This window comes from Numida meleagris, chromosome 4, assembly GCF_002078875.1.
Source record: "Numida meleagris isolate 19003 breed g44 Domestic line chromosome 4, NumMel1.0, whole genome shotgun sequence".
NCBI classification, from domain to species: Eukaryota; Metazoa; Chordata; class Aves; order Galliformes; family Numididae; genus Numida; species Numida meleagris.
The window spans coordinates 75,957,967-75,982,800 of NC_034412.1; the positions used below are offsets into that span (position 1 = coordinate 75,957,967).

The 24,834-nt window shown below is 41.9% G+C and overlaps 1 protein-coding gene across 14 annotated transcripts in view; it reads right to left on the reverse strand.

Moving 5' to 3' along the window:
* The window catches only part of TBC1D1 (TBC1 domain family member 1), a 106,198-nt gene that overhangs the window by 52,328 nt on the left and 29,036 nt on the right, over positions 1-24,834 (reverse strand). For 12 of the 14 annotated variants that reach the window (XM_021393435.1, XM_021393437.1, XM_021393440.1 and 9 more), the window contains one exon: positions 364-897. In XM_021393435.1, coding sequence (XP_021249110.1) covers positions 364-897 — 534 coding nt within the window. Of the gene's footprint in view, positions 1-12; positions 341-363; positions 898-19,705; positions 19,918-24,834 lie in introns of those variants that run through there. The other 2 variants (XM_021393442.1, XM_021393443.1) reach the window with 2 other exon arrangements.

Here is a 24,834-nt window from a genome sequence, read left to right on the forward strand (position 1 = left end):
TAACTCATTCACCTGTAGATTTATTTCTTCTGTTAACAGCCAGAGTAACTACACATACTGTGTTGCAATTGTGTAACCAGGGACTATCTTCCTGCTGCATTCTAAAAAATTGTCTTTAGAAGCCCAACATTTCAGATAGTGCTGTTTTAAAGCATTTAGCATAAAGCTATTTTAACTACACAAAACAATTTGTACTGACAGGAAGCGCTTTATAAAGAAGCAGCAAGTATAGTTTAAGGTCTGGTAATTGCAATTAAGTTATTAAAGAAGTAACTGCCATCTTTTAGAAAAAGAGCTCTGCTGTTTGTCATTCCAAACTCCAAGATGTGAGAACATCACCATTAGCTGCAAATCTTGCTTTACCGTAAACAACATTGTCCGGTTTTCTGCAATGTCTGTTGGCTGCACAACACTGTGTCCATAGATAAGTTGACTTTTTAGGTTTAGTGAAAGAGCATCTTCTTCAAAAGACCTGACAAAGCTGTTACTCCTATGGCTTCCCTCCTGAAAATCCTTCTTAAAAGCCAAGGAACGAAGTCCAGGTTGGGAAAACGATTTCCTAATTGGCCTTTTCTCCTCCTCTTCACCCATCAAGGGCTGGAAGACAGACCGAAATTTGTTGCTGAACAAGAAGCCTCCGGAGTGACTGGCAGTTTCATGTTGTTGGGATGAGGAGTCAGAATCTGATTTTTTTGTACAACTCGCATGATTAAATTTCTCAATGCATTCATCTATGAGTGCTGGGGGTGCATTTTTATGTGCTACAGTCACACGTCCACAGAACAGCACCTCAAACTTTTTGGCAAAAGGGTCTTCAATATCTGAAAGATTACTCTGAAACTCTTCTTGACGAGCAATTTTTCCAGCTTGTCGAATAGAGCTTATAATCTCAGGCACCTGTAAGAGGAAAAAAACCCACAAAATTAGCATCTGATTATTTATGACAAGCAAGTTGCAACACTAAGAGGCGCTCCCTGCTGTAACTGTTCTTAAACAACTGATCTGTTTTTACTTTCTGAAAGACCAGTGGAAGGGATCTTGTATTTCTCCAACAGATCTATGTTATAATAAGATAAAACACTGACTAGATATATTGCACATTTGCTTCCCCATCAGGAGTTCAGCATCATCTATGTGTTATCAGAAGAGCATTGCTGGTGCCTGGTGACGTTGCACTGCTCTGATTCACCTGAGACAAAGGTTCTTCTGCAGCACATGCTGCTGCCACAGGGCCATGACCTATGGTTACAGGAGAGAATTCTGCCAGCTTCTTAATTCCCCCAAAATTACTTTAAGAACAGGTCATGCCAAGTGTTCCTGTTTCCTGACAGAACAAATGTTCCCCAGAATCGACAGCTTCACAAATGTTTGGCGGCAGACAGCACAGAAGGAAGCTAGGGAGCAGTAGACTAAAATTCAAAGGAGCCATCTTCCCTAGGAGAGAAGGCATCCCTGAGCCTACAGAACACATTGGAGATGCAGCCTCCCAACTTCTTCAGACATTTCAATGGCTTATCATAACACAACAATGTATGTAAACCAACAGAGGAAACAGCAAAAGACTTGGAGAGGAAAAAAAAAAGTTACACAGTAAAAACTGAGTGTACTCCAGGTGCTCATAAAGACCTCATCATGATCATTTGTACAAACATAGCTAGCAGGTTTCCAACAATCAGCAAGAGATGATGAAATACCCAGCATGACTCAGGAAGCATTGCCTCACCCTTGAGCCATCAGTTGATCCCACAGCCAGGACAAAGGGGAAGGTAAACGCAGGGTCATGGCTGCAGCAGCATCAGGAAGCCTGATGCTCGGGCAGCTTTGTGCTTCATTTTTTAATCATATACAAGAAGAACTTAATGGTATAACAAACCTTCATTATCACAAATATCATGCATTTGCTCCACAGTCAGCTCAAAGTCCACTTCAGTTTTATTCACCTCACAATTTTTTAGCCACATAACATATTAGGATGACAGCAAAGCACAAAGCTTTATTCAAGGCGTATTTCAAGCTGCAGCTGCTATGGGACTTCCCAATAAATGTGTTTAACCCTCATGGGAGGGTCTGGGCTCACCAACCAGTTTTACCTCTCAGTCACTCAGAGCTCCACAGTCTCACCTCTGCTGTTGCTGAGGTCGTAGTGGCCACAGTCAAAGTTTCCCGGAAAATGCTCATGCTGCCTAAGCCAAGAGCATCAGCCCTTGCACCAACAAAGCCTGCCATGATCACAATGAGGATGAAGTTTCCTTGGCACAACCTGATTATACAGAAGGCTTGCAGCAGTGCTGCTGCAAGGGTTAGAGCTGAGATGAAGTCCAAACTGCACACCTGTTATGCATCACAGATGCATTGCTCCTGAATGGGATTTCTTCGATGGTTTTGTTATTGAACACTGCAGGCTTTGGCAAAGCTGCAATTTAGCAGTAGACACACTTTAAATACAAGTAGTAGTTAGAAAAAGAAACTGCATCTCTCAGAATTACTTTGCAGAAGTTAATAATCTGAAAAGACCTAGTAGGTGTGCTGACGAAACGAATATTTGTGATTAGGCAATTAGTGCAATGTTGCTATAGCAGAAGCAGCAAGTCATCACCTCCAGTTCATGTGACAGTTGGTTACGCTAGATGTTCATCTCTTTTCATTAATAAGGACAAGATGCTATGATGAATAAGAAGAGAACAAAACTTTTTTTTTCCTGGAACTGTTTTTGGTTTGACCGAAGCTTGTGCTCTTTTCACCCTCCTGTACCCAGGCTTTTATGCAGCTATCTGGAACCAAAGAATGAATATGTCTTGTGCTTCCTCTGACCCTGGCTCCCTCTGCAAACAGACCTGGATGCTGAGTGCATGGAGAATAAGTAAATGTATTAACAAATAGGAAAAAAATAAATTTGACATGTGTAAATTAAACATACCTATTTTTAATTCTTAAAATAAACTACAAGGCTCTATCTTGGCAGATGTTTATCTACCACAGATGAATATTTTCCAGATTAAGCAGCACATCACTGGGCAGTTCAAAGGGAGGTGAAGTTTGGGAGCAGCCTTCAATGCAGTGACCATGAAATGGTGAAATTAAAGCCTGTGAGAAGAGGGAACAGGGCAGACATGATCACATGATCTTGGAGGTCTTCTCCAACTTCGGTGATTCTATGATTCTAGGCGACAGAACACGAGGAAATGCACCAGGAAGATCTAGACAGGACATTAGGAAGAATTTCCTCATGGAGAGAGTGTTCAAGCATAGGAACAGGCTGCCCAGGGAAGTGGTGGTGTCCCTAGTCCTGAAGGTATTCAAGAGAGGTGGAAATGAAGGACATAGTGTAGTGATGGGACAAGTCATGCTGATGGTTGGACTTGGTGATCTTGAAGGTCTTTTCCAACTTAGATCAGTCTATGAGTCTATGATTCTACAACCCTGTACTTCAGGAGAGTAGACCTGGGCCAGTTCATGGCTCTGATTGGAAGAATTCCATGGGATATTGCAGTGGAAGAAGTGGAATCTAGGATTGCTGGTTGATTTTCAAGAATCAGCCCCTCCAAGAAAAGTCCACCTCTTCCCATGGTGCTCAGTGAAAAGAGGCAATGCACACAAGCTGAAATACAGGAAATTCTACCTGAACATAAGAAAAAGTCTTTTTCATTGGAAGGGTGGCCACACATCGGCACAGGTTGCCCAGAGAGGTCACAGTCCCCAGCCATCCAGATACTCAAAGCCTGACAGGACACAGCCCTGAGTAACCTGCTCCAACTGACCCTACTGTGACCGGGAGGCCCAACAAGATGTCCTCCAGAGGACAGGCCCTTCCCATCTGGTGAGTTAGATACCAATATCTCTACAGACATGCGAGTAATTGTGTCTACTGATCTGCGGTAGAAGCCTGTTGCTTACGTGTATGATTTCTTCCTGCTGTATAAATTCTGTCTTCTAGAATACTTCAATTCTTAAGTGCTTTCTGACTTGTTTCTCAGTATAAATATTTAGTGGTGAAGATTATTCCTGTAATCAGCAAAATAACTTCTGGCGATCTAAAACTACTTCCCTAAAAATTATTTGTGATCACCTAAAATTACTTTCATGAAACCACAAAAATAAGCACAGAACAATAACATAAGCCACACTGAAACTTTACCAAACAGATCTCATGAGCCAAATAGGACCGGTGAACTGAAAGTACAGTTGAAATTGAACCAGAAGAGGAGTCTCTATAACCTTTAAAACGAACAATGGACTGCTGAGATTATTTTTTTTAAAGTTATTTCTGCTATGATTAGAATGTTTATTTTTCAGAAGCAGAGCACAGACCTAAAACACTGAGTGCTCTTGTGATTTGATTCTTGGGTAATCACGCAAAACACAGGCCAATATCTACAACTTCCTGATGCAAATTGGTGTGTTGGTCAGCTCCTATACCATGCACCAAATCATGAGAAAAGGCAATCATCTGTAAGCACACACAGCTTCAGTGCATCTGGAAAACATGAAACAGCTCCTCCCCCTCACAGAAAGTGAAGCTGCACTTGCATTTTTTCCCCATGCAACTGGAAGTCACTCTGAAGTTTACATACAAACACACAGTAAGGCATCAGATGTCTTCAGCCTGTCAGAGGATTTGATAAACTATTTTAGTGAAGAATGACCAGTAACAGCTGAATGCGATGGCTGCTTTTAGGTAAAAAAGACTGGACTGAGAAAAGAGTCCCCATTTCTTTAGTACACAGTAGGTATAGAAACAAAACATGCCAGAGAACAAGAACCATGACACACCAGCTGGCCAGGACTAGGTGGGGAAAAAAAAAAGAAAAAGTTGGGATGATCTTAGATGCAACAATGTCTTCTTAACTACAGAGGTATTGATCCCTTCAAAAGGCTTCAGGTCAGTGAAGGGCTCAAGCACAGGCTTAACATCAAGGGAGTAAGAGGTTTTGTATAAATTAATGAAGACCCGTGTTGTCAGAAAGTGACTTTATACAGCATACTACATAAATTTGTGCAGACTGAAAAGAACTGGGATAAGATCTTGAGCTGAACCTCTGAAGATACCACACCAGTGGCTGGAATAGAGCTTTAACAACATTTCACAAAGCTCTTAAAAGTACATATTTTCCTTAAGCAATTTTTCCCTGCCTATTCAAACATAGAGGACGCGTTATCTAAATTATTTTAAGGGTACTTACTTGCCTTCTTTTCTTTCCACAGTAGGCTCAATAAAACATGACAAGAAGTCTGACTCGTTGTTTACTGTTAATACCATATTTTCTCTGTTTTATTATGGAGTGTTGCTACAAGAAAAATACAGTCCATGCAAAATATTTCTGGAGAACCTACCTAGTTCTATCAGGACATACAGCAATGTTTTTTTTTTCACCAATGCGGTATTTATCATCAGGGAATACTTTACAAAGTAGCAAAACATGAGAAAGGGAAATTGCATACAACATATATCAATACTTTGCTATTTCATATTTTTATTTGCAGTCTTAAAAAGACTGCTATCTTTTATTTTAGGAATCTGGTATTTACTGAATAACAATAGGTCTGTTTTCAGCATACTTTAAACAGAACAGCTGTGTATTAATAAAAGAGAGATCAACATTTCCATTCTTACCACTTCCTAAATCAACACTAGTGGGCAACAACATTTTTTGAACTGGTTTTTTTTCCATTCGGTGGATGTGAAGCTTATCATTTTTAGATCCAATGTATGTTAATTTATAGATGTCACCGAGATGATAAAAAAAAAATGTTGAGAGACTGCAGAGTTATTTCTTTTAGAATCACAGAATAATTTAATTTGGAAGCAACCTCTGAAGGTGCTATTACCCAACCCCATAGCCTCCTGGTCCCAGTGAGAAACTGACTGCTTCCAGAAGTCAAGGCACCATTCAGCTGGGATTTCCTCTGTGACAAGTCTTGCCTACCAGTTCAACCAGAGAATAAACTAAACACACATAGCTCAAAATCACAGTCTCTAATCTCTCACCGAAATTAAAAAAGATGTATTCAAAACAATAGAATTTCCTTACATTCCAACATAAATTAAAGGTAGAAAAGATAAACTTTTCAAGTTCATTTCCATTTTAGTGAAAGACCTTTTATATTCAGCTCTTAAGTGTCTTCATGGAATTTTATTATCTTGCTTGGAATCTGCTCTACAGCCCCCTAGACCTCACTGACTTTCTCCAGTCATTAACTTCAACTCTTACTTTCCAAATGTTCTGTTATTTGGAGTACTTTAATTACTAGCTTTCTTCTTCTACAGTTTGTTGACTTTCACTCCTCTCACCAAGATTTAATATAGAACGGGAGGCAGAAAGTTTATAGTTCCTCTATGCCCTGGATGACGAAAACGCTTTCCAAGCTCCCACCAATTTGTTTTTCTGTACATAACAAACATGCTGTGGTTCCCATTAAAGCAGGGCTTGCGCCAAGTACTTCAGGTCGGTGGGTGCATGGGATTCCCCTTTGCTCCGTGATTCCATGTCTCAAAGTGTATGACCCAAAATTTTGCTGCTGTACACACTCATCTTATTAACAACTAAGTTGCTTCTTTCAGCAACTTCACCAGCTGTGTATGTTACTCCATCTCACAGTTCTGCACCTGTCACCAGCAGAAGTCAACTTTACTGCACAGGTTCAAAGCAGAAGGGAAGCAGAATAACAATAGTCAATAATGGGCAGCATCATTTTTCTTTATAGTACCTAATATGCACAAGGCATCTCATGTAACCAGAGAACTTGTGGGCTTGCTCCAGCTTTCTCTCCTTGTGAAAAGCTACCCACAAGACTGCAAGGGGCAGCCCCTAGAGCAAACTGCCAAGCTAACCACACAGCAGGCATATGGGTGGGGAAGGGCTGTGACACAAGACTGCAAAGCACGACAGTAATAGCTTCCCAGCTTCCAAGAGGGAAATCACAGCAGCTGAATGTCACTCCAGACCTATGAAAGGAAAAGTTATCATGCTTCATATCTACCTGTAGGTGAGGTTTGCTTTGTTAGCATTTGAATGGGTGTTACACAAAGAATAGGACAAATTAGAGTGCTGGGGCCAACTGAAGTTTTGCAGGAATGTATGCAGGAAGCAGATGAACAAGAACGCACTAAAAATATTGTGTGGGGCAGAAAAGAATCATCTGCTTAAACCTAGCTCCTTTTGACCCAGAGCCTGGTGGCTGAGTAATGCTAGCACACTTGGAAATTAGAGACGCAGTCACAACCACAAGTGGAGCTCCACATGGCCCATGCACACTCTTATAGTTAACATGTTATCATATAAATCAAAAGCGTGACAATACTTCCTACAGGTCCACAAATTGCCAATTATAGCAGACTGATAGACCATGTATGGCATGCTGACTCCACACCACCACATTTGCTTTATTACAAACAAATCTCATCTTGAGAAGCTTACATCCATAGCTCCTTAGACTAATGGAAATAGTTACACTTTTGCGAAGTAATACCATTTGGAGAACATTCCACTCAATTTAAATAGGCACAAAAAATTACCTTTCCTTTCTAAAAAAACAGTATTTGCAGAAAGCTTTTATTGATTATTGTAAACAAGTTCAGAAATAGAACATAACTGCACTCGATGTTCTAGCAAAACTGGACTACTCTATTTAGTGGTGGCATTTCCTCCCCGAGAGATGCATCATTTTGCTGACACATTTGAAAGGTTTTCTTTTTTTTTTTTTCAGCTCTCAAGACATACCTTCCTTAAAGACCAAAAGACCACAAAATCTGGCAAATTTCCACAAATAAAATCACAGAATCACCAGGGTTGGAAAAGACCTTCACGATCAGCCAGTCCAACCATACACCTATCACCAATATTTCCCACTAAACCACGTCCCTCAGTACAACATCTATATGTTTCCTGAACACCCCCAGAGACAGTGACTACACCATGCCCTAGATTGCTGATTACCTTTCACTTCTCTCCATAAAAAACAATGATCAAAAATAAAATGCAGCTAATGGAACGCTTCCGTAGGGTTTTAGAGCAGCACTAAACGCAGAGGCACCTCACTGGCTCTGAAGGAGGTATTCCTACAAAACCTGCTTTTGGGAAGCCTATTAGCATACTTTATTCCATACCTGGAAAGCCTATTACATGGAAGTAATTCATTCTTCCCCAGCCCCTTTCTCTGCTTGCAGTACAAACCATTCCTCTTTATCTTGTACAGCTTCATCAGCCCCTCCATTCAGTATCATAACTTTCAAGCAACAAATGTGAAATACAGCAAGTCAGCAGGTATTTCAAGCAACAGGTTAACATATTCACAGTGCTACCTCTTCCATCATTTGCTTCAAAGTTTTCTTTCCAATTTTACAAATGAAAATGACAAGTGAAGACATAACAGTGACTACCTGACAATGACAAGTGAAGACATAACAGTGACTACCTGACAATGACAAGTGAAGACATAACAGTGNTGAAGACATAACAGTGACTACCTGACAATGACAAGTGAAGACATAACAGTGACTACCTGACAATGACAAGTGAAGACATAACAGTGACTACCTGAACGATTCCTGGCCCACATTTTACAAAGCAACTACTTAACACAGAGGCAATAATAGTTGTAAAGTAATAGCTAGAAACATCTCTGTGCTCACTCATTATAAACAGACATTAAATCTTTTTATTTTTGTTAGCGTAAGCAGCTCTCTTACAGGGCTGAGAAAGGCCTAAGGCAGAGCTGGATGCTGAGGATGGGTAACAGAAGGAATCCTATTCTTAGATGGTGTAATGCTGTAACGTGATGAAAGCACAGCAATGATAGCAGAGTAGCAAAGTCCTAGGCTGCAGCAGGTGGGGATACGCTTAAATACAGCAGCCATGGACACAGGAACAAAGGAAAGAATCTGCTTTCCTTTAGAAGGCCTCAGATATACAGGGATCTCCAATGAGATACCATTGCCTCCACTGCCAACTCTTAAATGTGATCTGGGGAGGGGTGGAGCCAGGATCCAGGTGCATTGCATGAACATGAGCTCCCCTGGGTTGGCCCTGCCTTCCCACAAGGTGCTCAATCACTGGTTCAAGCCCTGACTTAGTATTTCTGCTGCAGATGGTTATAAATGGAAAGAGTCAGCGATGATATTTGAAAGTTTTCAGGACAGTTTTTTTTTTTTTTTTTAACTGAAAGGTAAATAAACCAACAATTTAAAACAGGAAATGAATTACTAAGGACATTTTTGGGGGAGAAAAAAAACCCATCTGATTAAATTCCAATAGTAAGAAGAAATCAGATTATCTCCCCGTCTCTGGAGCTCTGAAGCTTTTACCACAGTTAGCAAAATAGGTACAACTGACAAAATAGGGCAAATTTCAAACAATAATAAGCCTCAAATTGTTCTGTCTCTTTTAGCAATATCCAAACTCCAAACAAGAAAGGAGGAAAACTCGAGTTGTCATATATCCTCATTACATCTGAAGTTATTTCCAATATGGGCCTCTTAGGCAGCTGATTCAAATGAGCATCAGAAATCCCTCTCCTACAGAATTTTATTTGGATGTTTTCACTGGGGAAGGGGAAGGAAATGCTATGAATGTCTTTGACTGGCACAATGTGCAAGTTAATCTGTATTGCTCTAATTGCAACAGACTTAAACAGCATCTCTCTTACTCTTCCAACACAGTAAAGTGCCCTGAGGGATGAGAAAGCCCCACAGTCCCCCTCCCTAGGACTGTTTGGGGTACAATGTGATGTTTTTCATGGGAAGAACCTTATTCAGACATTACGTTTACTTACAGAGGCTTCAAGGGAACCAGAGTGCAGAAGGCAATTGGCTTCTTTCAGCATTCTGCTGAACTGGTATAAAATGCAAGCGAACCAATATGTTCTTGGAGAAACATGGATTTGCAGCTTTGTTGGGTAATAACAGATTGCGGCTGCCTCAGGTCAACTCACAGATGAGCAAGATTGGAAAGCAACACTTAATCTTCCCATGGACATCTACTTCACAAGAGATAATGCCTTGACAACAATCCCATTTCCACTTCAGAAAAGCAGTTAGAATTTAAGTCACCTTCTCACATGACAAGTTACTGTGAGCTACAAACATTATTAAAATTTGTTAACTATATAGCTCTGTGAAATCCACATGTACAGTTTATACTAGCTGTTGGTATTTTTTTTTAAATACATTGTAAATCACCTCCAAATAATGTATTTGTTTCAAATATACTTCATTTGAACATAAAAACTGAAATTAGGTGTTTGCCAGCCTTTGCTTCCTATACAAATAGTCTTCTTAGTAACAGCTAGGTATTTTACATAACTAACAAAGGTTAAAGTTTAATACAGTTAATGCTAATGATTTTGACCAGGCACTCCTAATGCAATAGAATAGAAAAGGAGGAAAACCAATATAAACATATACCTGAATAACCCCCAAAACCTAGCAAGACTCTTACTATACAGAGAACATACAGGAAAATTCTTAACCTACAGAATTAGGCTCTACTTTGAATTTTTAAATGATGAACTCATAGAAAGCTTACTGACTTACCATTGTTTATTATGGGCTATTTAAACGAAAACATGTATTACACAATTTTAATGAAAGCCACTCAGCCTTTTGCGCAGAAATTTAGCTACAGGAGGATAGGTCATGGTTCCAACTCTTCTGGAAATAGTTTCTAAATCATTATCAAGAACAGTCCACAACACAATGCCTTCCTAAGGTCTTTCTGCATTTATGGAAAGCTATTGATGCAATGTTAATGAGCAGCAACATGAAGAGAAAGCTGTTTACTCAAGATCCCCTCCATTAAGATATAACCAGATCACATTAGGGGAATTTTCTAGTTTTTCCTCTAAATAATCAAGGAATCATTGTCCTAAAAAGCAAGTGCTTCCAATTCCTGCTGGTAACAGACACATTAGAGTCTGCTTCTTCTCTCCTGTTAAGCTTTTAGGATGGCCGTATCTTTTAAAGTAGGTGAAAGTTCAACTTTTCTTTAAGCTCTTTTCCCTCTCACATCCAGATTTGACAAAAGCCTTGCAAGAAAAAAGAGTTTGGAAGAAGTATCTTTGTAGAGCACTTCTTCCATAAACCCTTACAGAAGGCATCTTTGAAAGTTACACTATGAAACCTATGATGTCCGCACAGAGTGAAGAAAAAAAAAAAAGAGATGAGATACTAGTTGTCTGAAGAAGATATTTAATGAGGTATTCAGAGGAAGATGATCACTGTGGAAAACGTGCTGTTTAATCACAGGCTGCCTGCAAGACAGTATTTCACTGCAAGTGCCATCATGGATCGTAGCAATGCATCAACTGTAGAGCAGAGCTACAGACCATCACCCTAAGTCTGGCAGAACATCCCACACAGCACTGCATCACACCTAAGAACTCCTGCCTGGGCTTTTGGTGATCTCATTTCTTCGTTTAAACACTAGCAACTTCACTGGCTCTTCTCTCATTGTTTTAACTGCTACAGGGCAGCCAAGCATGGACAGTCAAAAGTAAATTTGCATGATCCACAACAAAACACAGATGTCACTGTCCTTCCTTAGATAAAGCTGCACATTCAGCCCTACACGGGTAAAAGTTCTCAAAACATTGATAAAAAGCACCCCAAGACAAATGGAGCTAAGGGGTCATTCCTGTAAGCCATCCCAAGGACAAGCCAACATGTCATCCTAGAAATACCTAAGAACAAGAAGCTAGAAGAGAAATTTTAGCAATGCTTCCAGATTATGGAACTGGCTCTCCTTGCTGGCAAGAAATCCCATGTTGATACCCCGTACAAAATTCACTGCAGACCCTACAGTGACAGATCTCTAGATCTGCAGCCTGTGCCAACAACCACAGAGCCAGACTGATTGGTCTGAAAATGGAAGGTTCTCAAGATGTTCGCTAAAATATTAATGATGCTCTTCCATCACTACAGTCACTACAGTCAGAGCAAGCTAGCTGGACTGAGAGAAACAAGAAAATTAGAAATTAGAATTACAGATCTAGCCACTGTGCCTTTGTTAACGAAGTGTCTTATGTTGCTAGTTCAATGTAAGGAGAAGTATAATCCATTTAAAGACATACTGATAAAAGTATTTCTTTATATGCATTTCTGGAGCTCCTACTATTGTGTAAGCATTTGATAAATATCAATTTTGATCAATATCCTATGTTATGCAGTCACAAACTATAATGATACACATAAAAATTTGGAATCTGTCCTGTTTTCGATGTCAAAAGATTGCTACTTTAAGCCTACCCAGTTTCTTCCAAAAGTAAATTTTCCATCTTTTTTTCTTCTTCCTCTCCTCAGTTAAGACTGGGCTCCTTTAGAAAATGAAACGATAACTACCAAATGGATGACTACCAAACAGTAAGCTTGGCTAAGCTGGGTAATTCACAGACCCTTTCACGGTGACTGAATTCTGACCTTCACAGTGTTTCCAAAGTATTCTATATTTAAACACTTACTCGCCAAGGAAACCCAAAAGGGAGTGGTAAGCATTCCACATTTCTAAAACAGATGTCACTGACTTAACGGAGTCCCCACAAAAGCTGGAGGGAGATACAAGGATGAGTCCCTATGGGTCGCACTAAGAAACTAGCTGAAGGAAAGCAGTAAGGAAAGGAGGAAAATTTTTCAAGTAAAGACTCCTTGCACGTGTTGCTCTATTTGACTCAAAGAATGATGTCAGCAGTAGGGACTGCTGCTATTTCAGCCACACCTAATACACAAGTGGACTAGGCTTTTCTGTGTTTGTTCTTTTAAATGAAAAGCATTATCAAGTCTTCAGAAACACCAAACTGAGACAAAATGCTGCCTGAATTATAAAAACCTACAAATTGATTTGTATTCAACTCTGTGCTTCACAAATAAAACAGCATTAGCTCCCTAAGCGATATTTTCAAGTAAAAATGCATTTCTGAAGTCTACACAAGTCACCCTCCCACAGCTGTACATCAAGTGGAAATGCCCATCACTTTCACAGAATGCTCAATCCTATGGGTTATATTCCAGTGGGATTTACCCAAAATTCCAGCATGTATTTTTGGTTCATACTCTGGGTAACTACCAATAGAGTTCTGAGGACAGGCTTCTGGCAGTGGCATCACTGTCTAAAACACCAAAACACTTGTAACAGATCTCCTTTTCCATGGTTTGCTTTTGGGGAGATTGGAAGCTATAAAAAGGTCCAAAGAAACAAAACCAGCATTAAACATTTTTAGAGCACTAACCATCTACATTTACATGACAGCACCTCAGGGAGCTCACCTCACTGGTACGAGAGCAGCAAACCAACTGTCCTGTAAACTAATAAAAGTATGACATTTAGTTATAGAGCTCACTGAAACAAACACAAAGAACCCAAAAAATATTGGCTTGAAAATGCAAGAAGCTGTTTAGCTCAGAATTGCCATTTTCAGTAGCCGAGACTGTGCCTGTATAACTGCACATGCAGTCTGTCCTCCTCAACCCTGCAATTTCACAGGCTATCTGTACCTGAAAATCCTGTTTGGTTACTGCATATCAAAGACTCCCCCTGGAAAAAACAAAAAAACAAAAACACTTTTTTTGATGATGTTGTAAAGGCACAAAGAAAAGCACTCCTATGTCCAAAGCCAGCAACTTCTGAGTTAGGAAGAAGCGTCCAGGTATTTCAGCAAAGATGAATTTAATGTGTTTTTGAATAGCACCATCAACATGTACGCTTAAGCACACACTGACCTCATCATGGACGGAGATGTATGCTGTTATTCTCTCCACAGAGTTCCTCTTAGTGACAGAAGTCTAACCCCCAGAAACTCCAGACAATCTCCTCAGGCTTGAGATTCTCATATATTTAAGCACTGATTCATCTCAGAATGTGTTATTGTAAGTCAGTTAAGAATAGCCAAATCAATTCAGACGCAACTCAGTACAAACAACTCAATGATGAAAGCAATATTCAGGGGTTACATTTTTTCTTGCCTCAGCTTCTGCTCCCCAAGTTCCAGCTGGTCTTCCCCTCCATTCCTTTCTATTGCCTGTCCTCCATGCAAATAGGAAGAAAGCTCCTCTCTGAGCACATCTCTTGAGATGTTCTTTACATTTTTCACGTGTATCTTCACATAAATAAGAAACCCAAACAAAACAGAGGCTGAGATTATTTTTCCCCTGCCTTCCATTACTATTTCAGCTTAAACAGATAAAGGTTTCTCATTTAAAAAGTACTTAAATGCAAGCTGTAAGTCAGTTAACATCGTTTCTATTGAAGATTTACTTGCTAAGTCACTAGTCAACCTCCATAGTGCATGTAGAACACCATCTCCTTCAACTTTAAGAAATCTTTCAAACCATTTGATTCAAAAATCATAAACATTTAATGGCTGGCACAGAAAAAAAAAAAAACGGTGCCAACATCCCCTTAAAGCAGAGGCTTCTCAAAAACACCACTGCCTCTCATGTCACAGGATGGTGGAAATTACAAACTGGAATCATCTTGCAGCTCAGTGAGCTGGTTTCTTCAAAGTGGTGTTTTGCCCGACCTTTCTCTCATAGATATTTCCATTTGGGGAACCCAGAGTCAAACTGCTGCGTTCACGTTCTCAGAAACATCTCTACTGCACATCCTATTAGCCTTCCAAAAAGCAGACTACAATTTCAAGCAGTACTTTAGATCATCATATATAAATCAAAGTTAAACTGCCATACCACACATACATACAGTAAAAAAAAAAAATCAAAACTTAGTTGCACTGTCTGCTTCTAATGGGACCAGGAACCTTCCCTGATCCTGCAGATCTACTGGTGCTTTTGCTACCATTTGGCACAGAACGCATTTACCATGTGAAGACAGCTAATGGCCTGGATTTCCAGAGAGCTTTTCAGTGAAGGAAAGCAAACAGTTTTCAGCTGGACTCTAAATGTTTTGTTTTGAATTGCAAAGGACAGGACCTGTATTAAGCAGCAAGATTGGCGACCTCATCTGCCTTATTAAATCTGAAGGTCGACAATGAACCTGAAAGTGGATACTCATAAGAAATTAATTCAGGAAGACATAAACAATTCAACAGAAAGGCCTTTGTAAGGTGAAATCTGCATTACCAGGAATTTCACTACGGAAAGACCTACACCTCACTAAGCAGCGTTAATGCACCCTGCAGATGCAGAGGACACTGCCATACACCATCTGAACAGTCACATAAGGGCCACGTGATCCTGTCTGCATCCTGCATTTCTCCCATGTAGTTAGGGACACGCGAGCAAAGTGGGTGTAACCAGGCTGTGTATTCAGAGAACGAAGCAGCAGGAGGGGGAACAAAAGTGAAGCAGCTCTGAAGAGAAGGTATCTGCTGAGTAAGAGCTGTTCCACTGCAGGACCCACTTCATTGCAAATGCTGAGTGCACATTCCTCAGTCATCGCAGAGTCCCTGCAGGGACAGTGAGGAGTGACTGGCATACAGAGAGCAGCAAGCATGTGAAACTCTGGCAGTGATCTGCACTTATCTGAGTGCTGTCAGCTGATGACAATGGTTCTCCCCCCAAAACAAAAGCAGACATGGAAAATACATGCAGCAGCAACCTCCCATTCTCCGGCAGGGCACAGTGTGAACCGGGCACTGAAATCCGGCTCCTGTAGAAATCTGAAGTTTTTTTTTCCCCACCTTGCAGGCATCCAGCCTGGGAGACAAGTGAGGTGCAGTCCCTCCAGCTCAGCCCACCATGTTAAAGGCCTTGAGATTTCTTCTATACGGGAACTGCAGCACTTGAGCCTTCCCACCTGACTCAGTCCTGATTCTTCCCGGACACTGATTCTCAATTATTTTTCTGATTCTTATTACCGTATCCAGGTACTCAAATCAATTTAGAAACAGGGCTATGGGGGTAAACACACCAGCCTAAACGAGGGTTGTACACCATAGGACACCACCACCACCATGAATTCACTTCTCCAAATAGCTTATCATCTTCAAAGTAAAATGGGTTTAAAACTAAGACAGGCTTAATAAACTTCAAAGCTTATGAAGCTGCTGATAGTGTCAAAATGAAGAGGGCTCCTTAGGAGAACAAATCTTGGCTAAAAAGCAAGCCATTCACTAAGGGATAAAAGAAACCCACAGGTGTTCAGCTTTGTTGGAAGCTGTGGGAATTAAGAGAAGAGCCAAGTCAGTACACTTAAACAAAACACCCTCATAAGTGAGTACGATATACCCTGAAACAGGCCAGGAAAAAAAGACAAGATCAGCCTTTCAGAATAAAAAGGAAAAGGAGGGGGAGGAATTTCTTGCGCTTCCTCATTTTCAGTCTCTCATCGTCTTCCAGAGGCAAATTAACTGCATTTACAGTTTCTAACCTACACTACGAAGTAAATTGTCATTCCCATGCATTCTTCACTAGAGGTCTAGTAGGCACTCATTCAGAAAAATAATAGAAAGAATGGCAAAACACCAACAACATCAATTCTAACAAAGCATATTTAATTATATCAGGATTGCAATAAAAACAACTGACATTTACCATTAGTACTCCAGTAATGCTTAAAACATCCAAATATCAAAGCACTGCCACATTGGGTAGTGTAGAAATTTTCTTTTTTGATGCCTTGTGATCTTCCTAAACTAAAGAAAGATCACCAGCAATCCTGCCTCAGCAGTCCTTGAAAAAAACACTTCTTGATTTGCTATTGGCAATTTCAGAACATCTATTGTGAATACACTCTAAAATACGTTCTTCAGCACAGAAGAAACTCAAATGATCAGGTTCCCAGTCTGAGCTTCAATATGGGCTGCCCTTCCTACAACATCCACATGATTTTTGCTGGTGCTGAGGGCCCATTCTCAGGGTACCTGGGCCCACAATGAGAAGCCCTGCTGTGCCCAGCTCCCTCCTGGGGACTGGTGGGAAAATGATGTCCTGCAGCATGGAGGAAACAGAGCTACAGCCAGCGCTGATCAACCCACTGCACCACCATCATTACAGAATGAGCCTTCATCTAGACAATGTAACCTTGCTTTCACATTATTTCACCTTACCTTGTTAGCTTATAAACCTATTGACAAAATCAGCTGAAGCTAAGCACAACTTTTATACTGTATATGGTACACTTTTTTGTAACCAGAAAGACACTACGCATAAATGGCTTAAGTGGCTGAGAATCTGAGGACATACTTACTCAAAGAAACCATCCATACAACTTATTAGGCTAAGAACTGTTTCTAACTTTCTGTTTATTTAGAGGTCAATTCTTATCCGTGGCTTCTGTGAGGCTGCTTCTGAATAGAAGTTTACATTATAAAATGAAGTCAGATTTGTAGCTAACACTGAAGTTAGTGGGCTTTGTTTTACTTAAAGCTGTATTAAATATAATGGGAACAAGTAAAACTGCTCTTAGCAACTCTTGCTGTGCTACTTTCTCCCATTGGTGAATTGATGGCATACAAGTACACCATATCTTGTTAAAAAACTGCATTTCCATCTATTGTTTATTTGCAGAATGAAAGCTTTGATATAACAGTTATTGCAGATCGAAGCACCTTTATTTATGAAAGCATCCGCCCTGTCTGCCTACAGCTGACCAAAGTTAGACTACACTTTGAATAACTTGCATTGTAAGGCACCTAGTAAGAATTTCCCTCAAGTCAGTTGTCTTATTTCATAAAACCATGCAGGAAAAACAGGTATAACGATTCTTTTTTTATTTAACTAATTTTAGCAGACTAAAATAAGTCAGTACTTCAAAGATCGTTACCCACCATGGTGGGCAGCACCAACCCACACAGACTTGGGCAGGGCTTATCCTCCAGCACACCTCAGGACAGGGCCTGCAGCACAGCACAGCACACCCTAAGGAGCCTCTGAGTAGACAGGAGACAAACGGGTAACATAGCGCATAAAAGCGGCAATGAGGACACATTAAAAGGTAATGGTTATAAAAGCACCAGGGACTGATTTTACAGCACATGGGGGTACATTACTTCACCTGTAAGTACCTCCAGGCCAGGGGACCTGCATGCGGATGCTCAGCACTTTGTTCCTCTGTGGGGGATACTTTCAGCAGTCAGTGCCCAGCTTTGTTTCCCTGTGGCTGTCTCCCCCACACCCTGCAGTCTCTCCCTGTTCTTGAAGGGGCCACGATCTCACAAACCCTGGCACAGCTCACAGTTGTGCTGGGAGCGCCCAGCAGCACTTCCTACAGTTTTACTGCTCAGACTTTGGCAGGCAGGATAGCCTTCTCTGTTCACAAGCCTCATTTTATATTTTCTCAATACTCTGCTTAGTATTCCCTCCCAAATTAGTGCTGATGATTAGCTGCCATTCAAAGAACAACACTAACCACTTGCAAGGAAACAGCAGTGCAATAATAGGTTTTGAAACCTCAGTAAACACTTGTGAGAACAAAATCAAGAGCGCATTCCTGCAGGAGTCCCTGCTTCCCCCAGCAGAAGTTTGGCCAAGTCCACACATCACAGGCTCTGCTCTGCTCTGTGCCCCCCCCCCCCCCCCAGCCTACTGCTGCCTGCTGACTGGCGGCTTTGTGCTCCTGACAAGCTCACAGCAAGCAGGGGGCACAGGCTGCCCCACAACACATCCTGCAGCATTCACTCCACTGCATCGCTCCACCTGCAGATGAAGACAGCATGCTTGTGGCTGCTGGCACGGCATCATTCCCTCTGGTAGCACAGCACCATGAGACAGAGCCACAGTGGTGACAGAAGAAGGAACTGCTTAACACACACCCCACCTGGCAGCTACTTAAACAGCTTTAAAAAAAACAGGTGGGAAGGGGAAAGGATAAATTTCCACTTTTCAGGGCATAGCTAAAACCAAGCACACTCCTTTCTAAGACAGAAGAGAGCAAATCCTCCCTGCTGGGATCTAAATGGAAATGACATGGGCACACAGTATGCTTCCTCCTGCCACCTTCCCGGCACACAGATTCCAACTGCTATGTGTTAAGGAGAGGGCTGCATTACAGGCATCAGCCAACCAGCCATATGCACCTGACACAACAAACCCAGGCTCTATGGGCTCGACAAACACCCATGAGTTTAACTTTAAGATCTAGTCTTATTTCTTCAGCTAATTCCTCAGAGGAACCCCTAACTGCAGCTGTCACGGAGCCTGCCTCACGCCCTGATCTCTCTGTGCTGTTATGCCTCACCACAAATAACACACATATCGCTCTCAGTGCAAAATGATTCCTATTCTGGAGGGGGAAAACAAAGTGCATTTTTGAAACATCAGCTCTCAACTGCGTTCCAGATTTGTTTAAGCCACCTCTACTGCTCTGCATCCATGTGTAGCTCCACAAAGTGTGTTGGAAGGTACTATTGAAGCCTCAGCCACAGAGAAGCAAAAGCCAGCATGTCACATACACTGCCAGACCTAAGTAAGCCCAATAACGGCTAGCCGAGAGCTGTTCATACATTCTGGAAAAAAAAAAATTAAAAATCTTAAACGAGCAGCAGGAGTGCAGTTACACGTATCCCAGAGCACGCACGAGGCGACTCCAGCACGAACCACACCTTCCTGCAGTTTTCACCGCTGCTTTCCCCTCCGCAGCGCACCGCTTCCAGCCCCTTGAGCCAGCCGAGGAATCACACCAACTTCCCTTACGCTGCTCGCCCCGAGCCGAGCCAGCAGCAGAGCTCCGCCGCCGCCGGCCCGGAGCCCCACGGGACGCTTGTGCCCCCCTCCCCCCCCCCGCCCCGGTCAAGGCCGGGCCGTGCCGTGCCCTCCGCCTACCTTGGCCACCCAGCTGAACAATGGGGACATCCTCTAGGCCGCCAGGCGCCCCGCGCTCCGGCCGCTCCTCCCGCTGCCTGCCGCCTCCCCACCGCCGCTTCATGCGCCCCAGCCGCCCTCCAAAAGCGGCGCCGCAAGCTGCCCGCCCAAAGCACTGCCCACAGCGGCGCCGGCGCGGAAGGGCCGGGCAGGGCCGGGCCGGTAAGGGAAAGGAAAGGAAGGGAAGGGAAAGAAGGGCCGGGCCGGGGGCCACGTCCCGCCCCCACCGCGCTCCGCCTCCTTCGGGGAGCCGGGGCTCCCCGCGCCGGGATCGGCGGGTTGCGGGCTGCCCTGGAGGGAGGTGCTGCTGCGCCCGGTGCCCGTTCGAACAGTTCGCCGTAATTCAGTATTCACAACTCCTACAAAAAACCGCTGCACGTGGTCTGTGTAGTTTTCTGAGGGTATGGCAGAATCGAAGTCTAAGTAAAACCTTTCATTTGAAACCACTGGGAAATGTTTACATTTCCAGTCAGGTTCACCCTTCCTAAGTTATCTAATAGCAAATCACATCAAACACAAGTAGACCTACCTCAAGAAACGTCACAGGATTGTAGAAAGGTTTGGGGTGGAAGGGGCCTTAAAGATCACCTTCTGTGGGCAGGAACCCAGTCTTGAACGCTTCCAGGGATGGGGCATCCACAGCTTCTCTGGGCTGCCTGTGCCAGTGCTTCACAACTCTCCTTGTGAAGAACTTCCTAATGTCTAACCTTAATTAACACTCTGTTAGCTTAAAAGCAGTCCTATCGTGACACTCTGATAGAGTGCCTTTCCAGCTTTTCTATAGCCTCCTTTAAATTCTGGAAGGCTGCAATGAGGTCTTCCCAGAGCCTCCTCCAAGGCTGAACAAGCCCAGCTTCCTCAATCTTTCTTGACAGGAGAGGCTCTCCAGCCCTCTGATCGTCCTTATGACTCTTCCAGACCTGGACTCCAAAGCTGAATACAGTACACCAGGTGGCATTTCTCAAGAGTAAGAAAGCTGTCAGAGCATTTCAATAGTATGAAAGTCTCCAGCAGGTGAAGGGACGTGACCCGCTTCCCTGACAGGAAGGTTTTCAGCTCAGCTGTTCCTCTGCTCGCCCACCTCTGAGCACACTGCCCTGCTCTATGCAATAGGGCCGCATGAAAACAATTGATTTTCCCCAGTATGGAGGAAGGGCACAGAAGTAGGGGAAAAAACGCTTGGATTTCACAGGAAATGATCTGCTTGGGTCAAACAAAAAGCCTTTTATTTTCCATCCCCTCATAGAGACAAAGTGAAGAGAGAGAGATTTGCAAAATCCAAACAGAACAGCATAGCGTGTCATCCTACGCTTCTTCCCAGTAAAGTTCATCTGCTCAAAGTTAGATGCAGAAGCGCTAAATGCAGCTTCTTGCTCTGCCCAAAGCCATGCTCATCTGACCAACCAAACTGCCAGCGGACTGCCCTGCATTCAACTGCTTTTGCAGGCTGGGCTGATGGAGTCACTTCCTGGTTTAGACTGGGCACCATCCCATTTGCCTGTTACTGAATATTCTCCAGAGCAAAAGATGGCCAACAGCAGGCTGCAGTGGGTTGAGGGGACACACAAAAGCAATTCTTCACAGATCACACCTGCACAGGTGCAATACCATGCACAACTCTTCCACCTTCCTCCTGAGGAACACTATGTGAACAAATCAGAAAACAACAAATCAGAACACCAACCCAGAATATTAAGACCTACCCAGAAAAGGTGACTAGAACACATGGCTGAAAGAACATGCCTAGGAAACATGATATCTCTGGCCATGACTAATTTATTGCTGACAGTCTGAGAATGGAGGTATCTGACCAGGGTGGATGCAAGAGCTGGTGTGTTGTAGTGCATGCTTAGCCCTCGTCTGGCACGGGGCAGCTCCTTGGCCAAGCTGAGCTGCTTGTGGTGGGACCAGGGAAATCTGCTTCTCTTGGATATTAGGGCTCTCTAGTGGAGACGTTAACCTAAGTACTCATTTACCCACTTGTAAAATTAACTAAGTGTTCACCAGTTTAGGTGGCTTGCTCAAAGACTTATAGCTAGTCAGGGGAGGACATCTGATGTAGGAATTTGAAAACCTGTAGACTCCTTTTCCTGAGCAACATCTGCCAGTGAGCCACAAAATACTAACAAGGATAAGCTAACTAACCAATATGCAGCTTACTTAGTGATCTTCTCATGGTTGGAGAGTTCAAAGCCTGCCTGGAGCTGTTTTTTAATTAATTTAAAATCAATGCCACAGCTTCTATAATTAAAACCATGACAAATACATTTCATATTTTCCTAGAAGGTGAACAGAGATCCATTTTTCTATAGGTAAAAGTGATTCAAGAGGATGACCAGTGGTTCATTCTGTCATTACGATGGTAGCCATGGATAATTTGACTGTGCGGACTTTCTTTACCATAAATCCAATAAATTGTATGACCAACACTCACTATGGTGGTGGTCTCAAAGGTTTATTGGCATGATAGAGGAGAGAAATTCTCCCTGCTGCTACTGCTTATGATGTATGGAGCACATACATGAAAAAAGGGCATTTGTTCTCAGGGCTTTAAACTTGGCACCTTACAAAAACACTAGAAGTACTTACAATTTAATGTATGTAAACTAGGTTTACTTTTACTTCAGGCAAGAAGAATGCCAGGGCATCATGTGCTGCTGATAGTTGTAAAGTGTATCTGTTCTGTGGTGGTAGCATTAGAGCTATATTTCTATAATGCTGAATATGAAAATATTATGTCTAAATGATTATTTCTGCCCTTTTGTCTGAGGAGATCCTGCCTGCTTGGGAACTTTTCCAGCTCCCCCTTCCTGGCTGGCACCCTTCCACATTTTCACACTAACAATACACACATATCCTCCGAGTCTCCATTAAATGCTGATGTCAGTCAGGAGACTTGGCTCCCAGCCCTGACTACCATCAGCTCAAAGAGCTGGCCTCAGTGTGTCACTTCATACTACTTAACTTCTAAACCTGCTGCCTGCAGTTGTTACAGTGATGTATGTATGATTTATATGCACTCAGAAATCTTCTGCATGCTACAGGGCTGGGAGGAAGAGTGGTCATGTGTTGAAGACACTGAATTAAGAGATAAAGTAACAGTGAATGAATTCCACCTTCTGCTGTTAACGTGATTTTCAGGCATGGTACTTCACAACTCCTTCTGCTTTAGTTTGTCTGTTGAATAGAGATGGTACATGCCAGCCTTGAAGGGATTGGGTACACTCATGGACATTTGAGTAACGCTGGCAGCTAGGCTTTAAATGTTCAGATATAAAAATGTTTGTAATGCATTAAATTCTTCCGTGCAAATGAAAAGGTCTCTGTTTTGCTTACCTTCCAAAAAAGCAATGTAGTAGAAACAATAACTGCATTCATTTTCAGGATATTCAGTTGAAAAGGGAACCACTGTATTTTTCTGTTTTAAATTTGGCTTGTGCAAATAACTGTCTCTCCAAAAATACTATATATCCATTTTGGGTAAATGGAAAAATTCAGGGCCAGGGCAAACGACATCTGTATTGCATAAACAGTAAGTAGCACTTGACACCACCTTATCTAAGTGTACAATCTTTTTTAAAAAAATAACCCTCATGCCTATGAACAGTTCCATGTTATGATGGAAAATATTAGCAAGATATTTGCATCTCTTTTTAAACATAGTAGCAATTAAAATGCTTCAAAGCCCTAACTGAAAGCTTACATTGTCACAAAAAGGATTTTTCCGTTTTACAGATGTCCTTCAAGAATTTACACATACACTACTGATACCCTCATTATTTCTCCTCAAACAAAGCTCTCTGCATTAAAAGAAACCATCTGGAGAGAAGGAGAGAGAGGGGAGACACAAGTAGGATTAAGAAGGAAGGAAACTATAGTCAATCTTTTAACTCAAAAGAGGAACATCTTCTGACTTGCTCTCCTCTGATTTTAGCTTTCTTTAGGTTTAATGGCCATAAACGCTTTTTAAGAGTATGTCACCACTGAATGAAGTCTCACAAGAAATTGCGTTAAGGTTATAGTCACAACCATAATTACTGAGAACTCTGGCCCCTCCTGCTGCTTTTAATTTTGGTGGTGGTTTTACAGTAGACCCATTCCCTTTTTAATTTTTTTTGCCCTCAAACGTTTTCCTTAAACTCTTTTCTGCAGCTCTTCTTCTCATGAATTATCCTCTCTGCCTAAATCACCTGTTAAAAGTTCCCTTTATGTCTTCTTTTCCTATTAGGGTCTGATCTACACAAAGTCTTTGCAAGTGCAATTGAAAAGATGTAAGAAAACAATATGCCTGCCAGTAATTACCAGTATTTGTTATTTAGCCTTTGTTTAAAACATCCTCAATCTTTATCCTTCGTTACTTAGTTTCAACTGTTAAGTCATCCTTGAGTCTTGCCTCATCCCTTCCCATACCAAGTAGTGGGCGAGATGGTTTCTCCTTTGTCAGAGGAAAGAGATAGATAGAAAAGAAGTTACTATTGCACTAATACTGCTTGTCATAAGAATTCTCAATATTAATAATATTTTGTTAATAATGTACAACATTATTAAGAGATACCAAAATAGCTACAGAATTTTAAGCCACCTCTATCAAATTTTAAGACAACACAAACAGTTCATCTGGATCCATTGAAGGAAAAGAGTACCAAAAAGAACAGACTTTCCTCTATCCAAAAAATTAATCACAAAGAATGAGCTTTGTTACTCGTTGTAGCTAAATTATAAACAAATTCCAATTTCTCAGTGCAAAGATAAAATAAAATATTAACCATAAAACCAACTGTTAATGGTTTATGGAAGGTTCAGCCCGGTTCCATGACTAATGGGGGGGACCCACAGACGCACGCCCTAGGAAAGGGAAAAAGGGGAAAAGGGTAGGGAGATGGGCCTAAAACAAAACAGCGGCAACGACCTGAGGAGAAATGTCATGGTTTTATGATTTTTGGTTATTGGTATTCCACATCATAGCATAGAATCATAGAATCATAGAATGGCCTGGGTTCAAAAGGACCTCAAAGATCATCAAGTCTCAACCCCCCTGCCAAGTGCAGGGCCGCCAACCACTAGACCAGGCTGCCCAGAGCCACGTCCAG